General features: G+C 53.5%; 1 protein-coding gene across 2 annotated transcripts; it reads right to left on the reverse strand.

The window, feature by feature from the left end:
- Positions 1–778: 778 nt before the first annotated feature.
- Positions 779–7,003, reverse strand: GPR162 (G protein-coupled receptor 162). 2 transcript variants are annotated; one of them, XM_065676238.1, is made up of 6 exons: positions 6,889–7,003; positions 5,009–5,280; positions 3,522–4,898; positions 2,527–2,716; positions 1,823–1,974; positions 779–1,660 (listed from the first exon to the last, which is right to left on the reverse strand). In XM_065676238.1, the coding sequence occupies exons 3-6, from the start codon at positions 4,359–4,361 to the stop codon at positions 1,139–1,141; spliced, it is 1,704 nt and encodes a 567-aa protein (XP_065532310.1). In that variant the 5' UTR covers positions 4,362–4,898; positions 5,009–5,280; positions 6,889–7,003; the 3' UTR covers positions 779–1,138. The 2 variants fall into 2 exon arrangements, with proteins under 2 accessions (XP_065532310.1, XP_065532309.1); XM_065676237.1 differs by having other exon boundaries at positions 3,522–5,280.
- Between the last annotated feature and the right edge of the window lie 7,477 nt (positions 7,004–14,480).

Consider the following 14,480-nt stretch of genomic DNA (forward strand, 5'->3'; position numbering starts at 1 on the left):
CAGGGACACGCTTGGACCGTTCGTAGACCAAGTCCCATCACATGCAGAAGTGCTTTGGAGGTGAAGGGCTGCCCATCTCCTGCTCTCCTCCGATGCAGCCAAACCCTTGCCCGTGGCTGGAACTACAGCCAGCACTGGGCAGGAGAAGGGTTACCTCTCACACACTACCTCTGTGCCTCCCTTCCAAGAGGTTTGTGCAGGACAGAAAGCTCAGACAGAACCTCATCTTTCTGCTCCGGACTTCACCTCTCCCAGTTTTGACAGCGTGGGCCGGCGGGAGCCTCCCCCTAAAGTCTCTGTCAGCTTTCCTGTTTGGGTGGGAAGTTTGGGCCATTGTTTTTCATGCAAAGTTTGCACTGGAATCGAGAGTTTGCACCGGTGAGAGTAGATGTTATGGGCGAGGGTCTTTTTGCAGAGAATCTCCTTTCAAGCCTGGGGTTCCCTCAAAGCAATAGCTTTTGCTGAGCAATATTAGAAAGCACAGAGGCTGCCCCTGCTTAGCTGCAGGCAGCCTGACTCCCCTGGAGAGGAAAACTTTTCACCCAGTCTCCTGTGACATCTCCTATACGGGCTTCGTTCCCTTCCCTGGGCTGCTAAGCATCTGCTGCCTTCCAGATGCACTGACAAGAGAGGGATGGAGAGGAAGCTAAGGAGCCTCGCACATTGCACATTTCCCTTCCAGAAGCCTGTGAAGCTCCATTAAACATTAGGCCAGCTACTTTGTTTCTATGGAAACAAAATTATTACTAATATATTTTTTTTAAAAACAGACACACGATTGACACTCCAAATATAGAATTTTAATACCATTCTGTGCCTGCCTCGTCTCTTCGGGCAGAGCGGATGCGAGGGTGGAATTCACAAAGGGACTGGACTGGCGAGGGTGCCAAGTGGTGATGGCAGCGGAGGGTGTGTTTATAACCTGAGAGCAGGCACAGGCTGGCTGTTCATCCGTCCATCTCGCTCTTCTGCAGTCCGTGTCCCACTTCTTCTTCCCCCACCAGCGTGGGCTGCCGTGTTCCTGCCTGCTGGCGAGAAGGATGAGAATGCAAATTAGTGATCAGGTCCCGGGACAAAGGGAACACTTGAAGTTTCAGTTAAAAATCATGATGGCACTGAATGTTTTTGATGCTGTCTCTCATAGTTTGGGATCCTGGAAGGTCTGTGGCTCGCTGGCCTCAAGGGTCCTTTCACACAGTGCCTGCTCTCTATCCTGGAGCTGCAAGGCTTCACTGCAAGCCAAGGAGCAGCGCCGTGGCCGGTCGGCGTTCTCCTCCTCTCTGCTGCCAAGGGAGAGGCGGCGATCGCGGCGCGATGCGAGCGGGAGACGGGAGTGCCGTGGGCTGCAGGCTGGGGAGGGCTGCGGCGTCTCGTCAATGAATGTGGTGATCTCATCTCGGAAGAAGCAGGCGCTGGAGCCCCGGGGCACCAGCCCCCCTTCCAGAAACTGCCGTAGGGTTGTCAGCTCATCTTCAGGGGGCCGCTGGCGGTGCTGGTAGTCATGCAGCTGAGGAGGCAAGAAGATGGGGCCGCCGGGTTTGCGGGGAGTGGGAATGCGAATGTCATCAGATGAAGACCACTTGTGTAGGAAGGATGGAGCAGAGCGGTGGGCGGAGAAGATGTTAGTCTCATCATGTGACATTCTCCGAGAGAGGGGGACCTGGAAAACGGAGAAGGAGGCAGGTGATAGAAAACTTGAAGAGACAGAACAGGAAGGGAGTAGCTGAGGCTTTCTCAGAGGAGTCAAAAGGACACAAAGGTGGGGGAAACTGACAGAGAAGGAAGTGGGTTGTGGGGCTGCCCCTGACAGCTATCAGCTCACCTGCAGATAGTGCACCTTGTCCTGGGGCAACAACATGTGGTGCATGGGTAGCAGCTTGATGTCCCGGGAGTCCCGCTTCACAGCTGCAGCGCCGTTCGCATCAAACCTTACTTTGCAGATCCTGCTGTCGCCATAATCATCACACACACCATCTGTTGGCAAAGAGGAGAACAGCAGTCAACGCTTTTCGGCCAGAAGAGCGTTACCAGAACATCCCGAAGCCATTCTAACCCTTGTGTGACTCCCGCTGCCCTGCCTTGCAGCCCTCAGGGCTCACGTGTGAACAAGGACCTCATCTTTCTGCTTACAGCAGCACTAAAGCACCCAGAGGTTGCCCTGTTTCTTCTGTCTTGCTTTTGAATTGCTCACTGCTAGAACTTGGACCTTTGGATCAGTGAGCTGGCCAAGGGCCACTTTTGTTGTGGTTTGGCAGATGTATGCATGGTGTCTACTCTTGCATCTACTGTTCCACTAGTTTTTCCTGGATGCTAGTGAGGCCTAAGGCAGCAAGTGAGTGGCAGAGCCTTCTCCAGAACAGATTTTCTCATGGTTGCCAACCCTAAGCTATAACGCGTCCTAGTGACCCACAACACCACTCCTGGTGCAGTCAGGTCCTTTTCACAAGGCAAACCCCTCTTTCCTCTGAAGTCTTTTAGGGAGGGGGTCAGTGAAGAAAGGTGGCTGTGGGGTGGTGAAGTGCTTACCATCATCTCCATCTTCCTCAGACATAATGGCCACACATTGCTCCCACACAGTGCGGAGATCTGCTCGGTAGCGCTCGCAGGACCAGATGAAGGAGGGGAGCAGCAGGGTCTGCACCATGGAGCACCAGAGCACAGCCAGGACCATCCAGGTTGGGGCCGTATCATAGCGCAGGCTAAAAAAGCTCACAACCTTCGAGGTAAGAGAGAGAAACAACACTGAGAAAGAAGACAGAAGTGGGGATCAAGGGAGAACGATACCAGGAGTCAATTTGTAGTAGAACACAATCTGTCTGTAAAGGATTTGTTAAGTAATTACCCCATTCCTGTGGTGTTGCCCCAGGTTTGCTGGATCATATTCCAAGCTGTCAGATCTCTAATGTGAGACCTGGTTTTTGCATCCCTTTTTTCCCTGTGCTCATTTATAAACTGGAGCTAAATAGGTGCTAACAAAGGACACAGCCACTGGAAAAAAGCAAGCAGAGCTGTGACTAAGCCTCTGCTCTCCTAATGGTTCCCTTTGAGAACTTCCCCAGCCCTCCAGTTTTGCAGAGAATCAACCAGCCAGCCAAAACCTGAATGCTGACTATGACTATACGAGCAGAAGGAAAAAGAAAACTGGCTGCAACAGCTCTTAAAGCTGGGGTATCAGTTCCCCAGAAGCAAATGGGAGAAACAGAAATCTCATTGTTTTTACAGAGCTAGATCCCCCTGTAAGTTTGCAGAATAATTTCCTCTCCTCCTAACGGCTTGAAACTTCCACAGTGGTTTTAGCTCTGTGTGTGTACACCCCAGCCTTCAGCTTGTCTTACAAAAATACTGCTGCAGAAGGATGAGAGAATTACTGCAATCTTTAAAACCGGCCCCCAGAATAACGCAGATTCGGCAACACCGTGCCTGGCTGGCGGACAGAAAACTCTTTTTCTCTGAAACCTGAGAGAAATGGAAATCTAGTTAAACTGCAGAGTCTGAAGGGGAAGGGAGAACTCACTGCTTACCAAGATAGGCACCCCAGTGAGCGTGTCATACAGGAAGACAATAGCGCTGATGAGGTTGGTCATCTGCAAAGAGGTCTTGGCTGACTCGGAGCCATCCAGTGAAGACCTCCTTTTGCCACGTACATCCTCCACTACAATGGCTGGCACATTGAAAGTGGTGTGTGCTGATGAAGAGCAGGATGATGCCTCCTCTGCCCTCTGATGGCGGCACTGCCGGCGTCTTCTGTGTGCCCACAGGGTTTGGTAGAAAGTGATGCCCACACACACCAAGCCCATGACGATTCCTCCGAGCAGAAGGAGGCTAAAGCAGACACCGAAGCCCAGCCCTATCTTGCTGACAATGAACTGGCAGCCACGGGCATAGTAGCGCTCGCCATTGTTGTGCCAGCCGATGGAGGGCAGGGTGGAGAGGATGAATGACACCATCCAGATACCCATGACGGCGTGCAGAGCCTGCTTCTTGGCATTGCTCAGCCGGTAGTTGACTGGCCACCTCACCATCCACATGCGGTGGTAGGAAAGGGAGGCCACGGTGAAGCAGGTGGCCAGTGCTAGAGTGTAGTATGTGGAGACGAAGACCTTGCAGATGCTTTCGTTCCAGTCGTAGTCGGAGGACTCGCGCCGCAGCTGCACCACAGCATAGGTGGTGAGGGGCACTGCTGCCATAAGGATGTGGGTCCCAGCAAGGAAGCATAGCAGCAGCTCCAGGGGCTTGTGTTTCTGTTGCTTGGCCGTGATGCTGAGGATAATCCAAGAGTTGGCCAACAGGGCTAACATCCCACATGCCAGCCACCACAGGGAGTTGTTGTGCAAGGTGGACTCTGATTCAGAGTCCCCCATGCTGCCACCCCTGCTAGGCTGCACCCGGTCCCTGCTGCTCGGGCTCTGTAAGAGGGAGAGTGGGACTCCGCACTGGGGGAGCCACGTCCCTCATCTGCTGCTGTGATGCGAGGTGTATGCACGCTGGTGGGGTTTCTCAAGGCATTGCCACCAGGTAGTAGGCAGAACAGCTGTCAACTCTGCCTCACTTTCAGTCCTCCCTTTCCCTTCTATTTGATTATATTTCTTTCCCTTGTTCTAACTTTTTCCCTGTTCTCCTTCTTCTCTCTTCCACCTTTCTCTCTCTTTCTCATGAACACTTGCCAGCGCTTCTCCCCTCACTCGCTTGGGCTCACTTTTTTTTTTCCTCCCCATCTATTTCATCCCCCTTTTCCACTCTTCCCCCAAAGAAAAAGCTCTCCTTACTTCCATGTGCCCACCAGGGACCTTCTGTCTCAGGGACCACCTTCTGCTGGGACTGGTGAAGGCCACATGCAAACAGGGACCGCTGGGGACTCCAAACAGTTTGGCAGTAGCAAGTGGCTGCTGCCCAGCGTCCTAGTGGATGTGGAGCTAGGTAAGAGTTTCAGAGATGATAGGAGGCAGGACAAAGGTCCTGTGCAAATGGTGAGGGTGTTTCATACACCGTGTGTAATTCTCCTTCTCACCAAATGCCACGCTCGTGACCAGAGAGAGGTTTCTTGCCAAGGCTGCGAGAGAACTATCAACGGAGAGTGAAGGGTGAGGAACAAAATCCAGAGGGTTCCCTATCCAAGACCTCACAGCACCCTCATTGTCCTTTTTGCTGTCCTCCAGGGCTCAGCCTGCTCTTTAAGCTTCCCTGCACAGCACAGAGCAGAGCTGGCAAACAATAAGGAGATGGCGGGGAGGGGAAGATCCTTTTCAAAGGTTCCCTTGGAGATTCAGGGCACGAGGTTCACTGTAGAAGAGAGGAAAGAGAAAAAGTAATCTAACATAATTCTATCATCTCCTCAGCTCACTCTTTCTCCTTGCCCACACAAACACCTTGTCATGATTTAGGCTGTGCAGAGAGCTCCCTGTGTCTTTCAGGGAGCAGAAAAGCCAGTTTTGCACCAGTCCTTCCATACCTCAGGCTGTACTCCGTCCCCAAAGCAATTCCCTCCAATGCTGCTGAGACACGCTGTGCTCCCTGCCCTTCCTGTCTCCGGCTCCCCACGCAGAGCGTTACTAGTGCCACTTCTGCCATGCATCTCTCCGTGCCATTCCGGTCCTGCTCCTGCCAGACAGGTCCACCAGTCTTTGGACCTCAGCTTTTCTCCACCAGTGCTTTGGATTTAGCTTGTCATCCCATCCTGTCCCATCCATGGGTGCATGCCACCACACAGTCTTGAAGCGCAGTCTTTTGGCCACACATCACACCCACCTAGAGCATTTCTGCTTGAGCAGCTCTGGTCTCCAGACACCCCACGGTTACAAACCCATTCAATGAGACTGCTAACCTAGTCCTGAGACTACTCACCTCTGCCAGCGAACCCTGGTCCTAGCAGCACAGACCCCCTTCTCCTGTCTACATCTAGAGGGAGCATCCAAGCAGCGTATTCCAGGAAGGGATAGGCCTGCTGTGTGCATTGACCAGAGCAGGTGTAAACTTAAATCTTTCTGTGCATAGACAGTGGACACCCGGCCCGGGCTAGTGGTCCCGTTCCCATCCTCTCTGTAACCACCTGAGGCTTTTCCTCCTTTCCTCCCTGCTTGGAGCAGTTTGCCATGACTGGATTTGTGATGCCCTTCGTTCTGCCCCAGTTCATCTTCTCTCCCCCCAGTGCCATCATCACTCTTGCAGTGAGGCCTGTGGCCTCTGGAGACAGTTATGAAGCTAGCCGGCCCCGCTAATCCCAGGGGAAGGATTTTCCCTGCAGCATCTCCTTCTGCCGCCCTTCCCACCCAGCTTCTTCTGGTGGCCCACGCTGTTCCCTCGATGAGGCAGGAACCCCCCGCCTCTGCTGGCTTTGGGGCTCAATTCTGCTCCGAGCTGCGGTCCTCCCGCTCCCGGAGACGGGAGAGCCCCGGAGCCGATGCCGAAAGGCCAGGTCAGGGAAACCCATCCTCGCCCGGTCCCGCTTCCTGGCCAGAGCCCCCCCCCGCCCATCCCACCCGCAGGGCGAAGGGAGCCTCCTGGGGCTGGTGACTCAGGGGAAGGTGACCCACAATAACTGCACGAAGAGTGGAGAACCGCGGGGCGCGGGGGGATGCGGCCGGCCCAGGGCTGAGCTGCGGTGCTGCCCCCGCCCACCCCTCCCGTTGCCCGTCACTGGCAGCCCGGCCACGGCGGCCGAAGGGGCGGCGGGGGGTCGGGTCGGGTCGGGCCGGGCCGGGCCTCGCCTCCCGCGGCGAGGCGAAGCGGTGCGGAGCGGCCGGGGCCGGGGCCGCGGAGCCCGTGGGGCGCCCCCCGGGGCGCGGCCGTACCCGGCAGCGGCGGCGGCGCCGCCCTGTGCGCGACGGAGCGGAGCGGGGGCCGGCGGCGGGGGCCGATCGCGGCGGCGGGGGCCGGGGGGACCCATCTTACCTCTCGCCGGAGCAAGCGCTGCCATGGCGACGGGCGCCCCGCGCGGCTGTGCGCGCCTCTGCCCGGCTGTGCCGGCCCCCGGCCCCGGCCGCCGCAGCGGACGCCGCAGGCAGCAGCCGCCCCGGCCCCGCGCTCCGGCCATCCGCCGGGCGGGGCGACGGCGAGGGGCGAGGGGCGGGGAGCGCTGGCGGCAGACGGCGGCGGGAGCACCGCCGGGCCGAGCAGCCAGGGGGCGGGCCGGGCGGCCGGGTGCGGGAGCCACCGCCCCGGCACGGGCACCGGCACGGGCACCGGCACCGCCCGGCGGCCCGGGCACCTGCGGCGCCTCCCGGGGCTGGTGTCGGTCGGGGCTCAGCCGCAGGGGCTGGTGGTGCCGCCGCTGGTGCCGGCTCCCAGCCCGCTCCCTCTCGTGTGCATCCCTCCTGCCCCACGGGGCAAGGCTGGCAGTCGCCGGGAATACGGGATGCAGGACGAGAAGGTGCCCGGCTCCCGTTCCCAAAGAACGAGGGTTATGAAGGGGCACCCAGACCGTAAGAGGTGTCGGAGGATGCGTGCCGACAGGAGGGGAAAGGCAAAGAGCTGGTGCTGACAGAGGGGCCTGCGAGGGGTGCTTGCAGAGAAGGGTAGCCAGGGCGCCTGGTGCCCAGGGTGACTCCGTTTGCTCAGCTGCTGGGATGGTCTTTCCCGTCACCGGCCGGCAGCGTGGTCCCACAAACAGGGCAAGGGGACGAGAGGGAAGGTGATAGAGGGGAGTAGTGCTCGGAGGAATGGGTTGGTCATGTCAGAGGGGTGAAGCTCCCCCTCCAGGGGTGTCAGCTCAGCGAGGGCAACCCTGGCTAGAGAGTCTTCAAGCGACCACAGACATCTCATTTTCTTCTTGCTTGCTATTGAAGTGAAGGCACCACCACCATCTTCCTTGTCTTTGTTTCGTTTGGGAACGGATGCCTACCAAAATCTCTACACGCCTTTCCCCCGTTAGAACTAGGGTGGGAGTCTGTATTGCTGGACGGTTAGGGTGCAGCTGCATCAACACCTCAGTTTGGATCAGGAGGACATGAACAATTCAGATGAACCTACCTGAGAGATGTGCAGTAAATGTGCTATGAGGACTATGAGACTTCAGCTTTGCTTTGGGCTGGGGTTAGGCTGAAGTAAACCTGCAGACATTTATAGCATGGCCACTAAGCCCTCAGAAGCAGCTATGTTCCTCTACAGACCCGCTCCTGCTGCATCACCGTGTTTGCTAAAGAGGACCTGACTCTATGGACCCGGGGTTTGCTCAGCTTTATCACCCACTCTGACAGGTCTGATTTCATGCATCATTCTAAATACTGGCTGAGATGATCCCAAGTGCCTTGGATACTGAGGGATTTCGTCTACGGCTTATATGGTCAGCAGGAGAGAGTCCTGAGTAAGAAAGCTGGAGGTGCTGCTGGTTCTCAGGCCCAGGGACGGCAGTGAAGGCAGTTCCAGTGGTATCAGAGATCATCTCTGAGACAAGACCTGTTTGCATTGCAGTAGCTGTTGTGACTGGGGCCTGCTTTAGAGATGGTGAGTTGAATCAGGAACCACTAGAACAGATCTTGCTTTGCGTCAGGTAGGTGATGAGATATTTTTGAGGAAGGTAGGTGGTGATGATGCTGCCATGCTTTGGCTATTCTTTGGCATGCAGGAGCATGCACAATGGAACAGCCCCGAGGTGGCTCATCTCAGTGGTCAGTTCAGCAACAGCCAGAGATGTGAGAAGGGACAGTTATGGTCCCCCATCAGCCATTTCTTGTCAATTCCCATCATTTGTGGGAGGCTTATGCCTTGAAGTGAGAACGTCTGTATCCACAAATGTAAACATTTGTGCAGCTCCGGTTGTGTCATTCCTGTGAATTACTTAATGTGATAACTTCCACATTACCATCTTCTTCTGATTCAGAAGTGGAGTCTCCTTAGTGTGAGTTGTTATCCTGCCTGCGTGGGTGAATAAATCCTCTTGTTATCTCAGTGAAACAGTGAACTGAGCTTCCGATACTTTCTGCGCTGCCTGCCTCAGCTCTGCTCAGGTGGGGATGTCCTGCAGCCCAGTGTCGGCTACCCCTGACAGAGACTGGTGAGCAGAGCTGGATGGGGACGCATCCTCCTATCTCAAAGAGGCTTCTTGTGTTTGCAGAGGTGGCTGGGTTCTTAGTTTGAATGAAGGCACAAAACTGAAGATGTATTGTGAAGCGGAACAAACTCTGGCGGAAGAAGAGCTGTTACACTGAGGCTGTCATACGCCTGAGCAGATGCTCGTCTCTCCATCTCATCTAAATGGATTTAGAAGACTCTGTTCATTTGCCTAGGATTTCCAGACAAGTCGTTTCACTGGTTTTGATAAGAGGTGGATTGCAACTGTGTATGTGCTGCATACAGACAATGCACATGCAGAGAGGAGTGCCAATGTTTGGATCTGGAAACCCTGAAGCCCCACAGTGTTCCCTGTGTATCCAGGAAGTCCAGGCTAGAAGTGAGAACACCCTTCCTCCCGACCCATCTCTTAGAAGCACTCACAGAGCTGGGAGCAGTTTTTCCTACGGAGCCAGGCTGAGCTCTGACCAGTGATGTGCAGTCTAAAGGCTCAGTAGCTCACTAAAACACCCTCAGACACGCAGGCCCAAAGAAACACCCGTGTTGCACTGCCAGGGTAAGAAATGTTTCCTAGAAGAGTTCATTGTATGAAGATGAGTTCTTGCTGGAGGGCAGTTCGGTGGGTCCAGGGCAGTGCTGTCTCTGAAGGTGCCCTGGGTTCTTAAAGAAGCATCTGAAAGAGCTCTTTAACCAAGAAACAAACACCAGAATCCTAAAAGCAAAAGCATGAAGAGAACAGCCAAATTCACATCACACTGCTTTGATGGTTTGCAGCCCTTACTCAGGACCTTGAGAAGTGACCATGGGAGGTTTTACACGTTTCTCACAGACCATGGATGCGATTAAACCCGTCCTCAGAGCCATAGCTTACACAGCCTCTCGTGAGGCTGCGCTGGTGTGCTTCCAGGCAGGTTTCCTGGCGTCCTTCCTGGGATCTGGTTAATGGCTAACAAGAAGCCAGCCAAGCAGATATGTTGGCAGATTCCCTCAGCAAAGGCACTGACTGCAATGTAGATTTATCATATCCAAACCTGAGGTTCTATTTCTAGCACTGTACAGAAAGATTTAGTGAGATTTCTTGGATAATTCATCTGCAAAATGGGCAAGTGATAATAGCTCACATCAGGGGACAGACTGTTCGTGAGCTACACAGAAATATAAGGGTTTGCAGTGTGAAAACTAGGATTTGAATTCGTGGATGCTTGTTTACAGATGAATGTTTGTCCTTACACAGCTGGACACCTTATAAAAGATTGGTTTTCCTGTTATATACATCAGTATTTGTATATGACATTTTCCTTGAGAAAAGGAAATACCAGGGTAGGTTTGTCAGGCCCATGGTTGTTCTGATGCTGCATGCCATTTGGTACATATCCTCCTGCTTCCCCCACTGCGCTGCGCAAGTGATGGGAGGCTTTGCGCGCTCTTCTCAGTATGTTACTGACCCCTTTTGCATCCCTCCTGGCCCTGTAGCATCACTGATATCCCAGTGCGCAGAGTTCCAGTCTGTAAAGGACGTTTAAATGTAATTTCAGTGTTTAATTACACCACTTCCCAAAATTACCAAACACTTACTTGTTTGTTCTCATACAGGGAAAGGATAATTAGGAGCTCTTGAATCATTAATCTGGGATCCTATGATGTCTGGAAGGAGCCAAAATGATTTATTTTCTTTGGATTTGTAACCCAGGAATGCAGTTTTCATTTTACCACCCGTTCCCCCAGCTTGCCTTGTATGCCTGAGGTTTCTCAAGACCAGAACAATCTTTCCCTCGTTCAAAAATAGGCTGGGATTTCAGGAGCACTGCTGACACGCTGGATGCAGCTGGCCTGAGCAAGGGAAGCTCTCTGGCTCTCCTTCAGGACCTATGGATGCGTATCATCAGGTCCCATGGATTTGTGCACTGTCAGGTTCCTCAGATGGTTTCAAGCCTGATCTTCTGCATTGTGTGGTTCTTTATTCTCCTAATCCCTGCCTTTGCCATCTGAGACTTGGGAGGTGTGTCTGGAGCACCTGGTGGAGCCCAAGGCAAAATAAGTGGTTGAATACCTCATCTTCTCTATGTCCCAGGCAAGCAGGTCTCCCACTTTCTTCCAAAGAGAGCCCACATTTTCCTGGTCTTCCTTTTATCACTGACATACCTACAGAAGCTTTCCTTGTTGCCCTTGATGTCCCTGGCCAGATTTCATTCTGTCATGGCTTTACCTGATTGCTGGCTGCTTGAACAGTTTCTCTGTATTCCTCCCAGACTACTTGCCCTTGCTTCCACCCTCTGTAGGCTTCCTTTTTGTGTTGGGCTTTGTCCAGGAGCAAATCTTTCATCCACACAGGCCTTCTGGTGTTTCTGCCTGACTTCCTCTCTGCTGGGATGCATCGCTCCTGAGCTTGGAGGAGGTGATTCTTGGATATTGACCAGCTTTCTTGGGTCCCTCTTCCCTGCAGGGCTTTATCCCATGGTACTCAACCAAGCAGATCCCTGAAGAGACCAAAGTCTGCTCTCCTGAAACCAGGGTAGCAAGCTTGTGCACCCTCCTCATTGCCCTAAGGTTCCCAAACTCCACCACTTTGTGATCACTGCAGCCAAGGCTTCCCTTGAGCTTCACTTTCCCCACCAGCCTGCCCTTGTTGGTGAGAGTAAGGTACACCATAGCACCTCTCCTCATTGGCTCCTCTATCGCTTGGAGAAGGAGCCTGCTGGATTGCTTAGGCCCTGCTCTGTTGTCCCTCAAGCAGGGTGGTTGAGGTTCCCCGTGAGGAACAGGGCTCATTAAAGTGAGGCTGCTCCTATATGCCTATATAGGGCCTCCTCCACTCAGTCTTCCTGGTTGGGTGGCCTGTAGCAGACCCCGTCCCTGCCTTCCCTTAAATCCTGACCCATAAACTTTTGTTCACTTCCTCTTCCATCCCCAGGCAGAACTCCATGCACTCCAGCTTGCCACTGGCACAGGGGGTAACACCCTCTCTTCATCTTCCCTGCCTGTCCTTCCTGAAGAGCCTGTATCCTTACGTTCCAACACTTCAGTCACAGGAGCCATCCCACCATGTCTCTGTGATGCCAATAAGACCACAGCCCTGCAGGATGCACACGTCTCTACCCCCTCTTGTTTATTCTCCATGCTACGTTTGCATAGAGACATTTCAGCTGGGTCCCTGCTGAAGCTGACTTACTAGATGGAGTGGCTGGAATTCCTTTGTGCTGATGTTCTGGTGCTCTCCTGCTGACCTGTGACCCCTCTGCAAGCTCTGGGCATCTCTTACTGGCAATGGCATCAAACTGGTAGGAGCAGGATTGGTTGAGATTCCCCTGCCCCAGCAACTTTAGTTCAAAGCCCCTTTCACCAGCTTGGTGGTGGACCCCATCAGCCCTCATCAGCCCCAGGCTTCTCAAAGCAAGTCCCATGGTCTAAGTAGCAGAACCCCCATCTGCAGCACCAGTCCTGTAACCACTGTTGAATGGCCAGATTCAACTGACCCTTTTGAACCCCTTCCCAGTGAGCAGGAGGATTGATGAGAAAGCTCCCTGTGCTCCAGAGTCTTTTACTGCTGCTCCCAGGGCTCCGTAATACTGAACAGGAGGAGAGCCAAAGACTTCTTCAGGGGCGATGCTGGGGAAAGATGCTGAGATACTTGAAGCAAATGCAGCCCACTGTGGTTTGGTGGTGTTGCTTGGATGTGATTGCACTAAGGAGCCCTGGGGTCCCTCCTGGTAAACACGTACTTGGGAATACTCTCAGAAAGGACCCTGTCCATAGCTGAGCACTCAAAAGTGTCTGGTACTCCTATTCACCTTAAGCTTTGAGAGGAGCGAATAGAAGCTACTCTCTCTCTGCAGCTGCATTAGGCCAATGAGCCACTCAAATGGACGATGAAAACTGTTCTTTTTCTCCCCACTGAGATAAAAGGAGATGAGAAGAGGCTGAAGTGCACAGCTTCCTCCCTTCTAGACCTCGGGAGCATGCGAACAAACACACAGGGGTCATTTGGCTCTGAAGGCTGAGGGATGCGAGTGCTTCATTGCAGAGCCCGCAGGGAGCATGAGTCACATGGGCTGCCTCAGCAGATCCAGGCTGACAGCATCCACCGAATCACTGCCTCGCCTTGCACTCAAAGGGCAGAAATAAACTGGGAAGCAGGAGGGGCTTGGGAGGTGGGACTGCAGCCGGGGTTATTTCAGCCCATGTGTTTCTAGTTCAGCAGAACTGGACATCTGCAGCTGTGTCCAAGCTCCTTCCTCTGCTGAAGCAAGCAGGTCTGTGGGTCCTGACAGGGGAGCGTGCATTAGAGGTGCGTCCAAAGGATGGAAGCATGTGCTTTTTGTCTTCTGCAGCCCAGGAACATGGGGAACAGCAGTACCAGAAAGTACCCAACACTTAGGAAACACCAGCACTTTCCAGTTTTTTCTAAACTTGCTTTCTGTGATGTTTCCACATGGCTGCACAGAGCTCTTGCTGCAGTTGTCATTTCGTGAGTATTGGCAGGTAAGCCTTTGTGAGCCCTGCATCAGCTCGGGACTACCCTGAGGAGCTGTCTCCACATGGTAAAGTATGTCTGCCCTTGTGTTTGCTGCTTTGCAGACTCGTGTATCATTGTGGTTTGCATCATGCAGAAGCATTATTCCATTGCATGGTGTAGATACACCTTTGTCACACCTAGCAAAGGTGTGACAATGCCCCCTGAGAAGGAGGATCAGGATACATGCAACACAGCCCATAAAGCCCTGGGATGCCACAAGGAAGGGACCACACAAAAGTGATCTGATAAGGACACCTGGCTTTTCATCTCTGTCTTCAGTGCCTCATAGGAGCGCTGTTGCCACAGTGTTACCTGCTGCACAGGTGGTGAAGACAGTGTGTTGTGTCAGAAAGGGAGTGTGCTGTTGTATTGCCTGGGCAAGATGCCACCAGAGTCCACTCTAGCTGGGGACTCATAAGGTACATCTACATTGGCACTTATGTTTTGTGCAGGCTTGTTATCTGGTCTGTACCTCCACCTCCCTACTGCCTTGAAGCCCACACTGAAGCTTTCAGTATTGCACTCAGATGGACCACAAAGCCCATGTATGACTTGCTCTGTGGATGCCTTTTCTCTCAATCAGGGCAGTCAGTGCATCTAGGGAACAAAGAAGGTCATCATGTGAAAAGATACAGACAGGAGAGCTTCCAAAAAAAGAGATTTATTAGATAGGAGCATAATGTGGTTTGTGCTTGCAGGTGAGTTTCAAGTAGAGTAGGGCAGGGTCATGACTGTTGCAATCAGGAGACCTACTGAGGAAATGCGCAGTGTTGAGGAAGGTTTATCATTTTTGTTACACTCATTCAGGTGGGAGAACTGGAAGCTGTGCGTCTGTGCACACGGCTGTACTCTTACAGGCATCCCAGTGGTACCATCATATCCACTGCAATGCCAGCTAGGCTACCTGGAAATGGATGGAGGGACCTTCTGCATCTATGTGAATGGGGACACAGCGTTTGGC

The sequence above is a fragment of the Lathamus discolor genome, chromosome 4, assembly GCF_037157495.1.
Source record: "Lathamus discolor isolate bLatDis1 chromosome 4, bLatDis1.hap1, whole genome shotgun sequence".
Taxonomy (NCBI): Eukaryota; Metazoa; Chordata; class Aves; order Psittaciformes; family Psittacidae; genus Lathamus; species Lathamus discolor.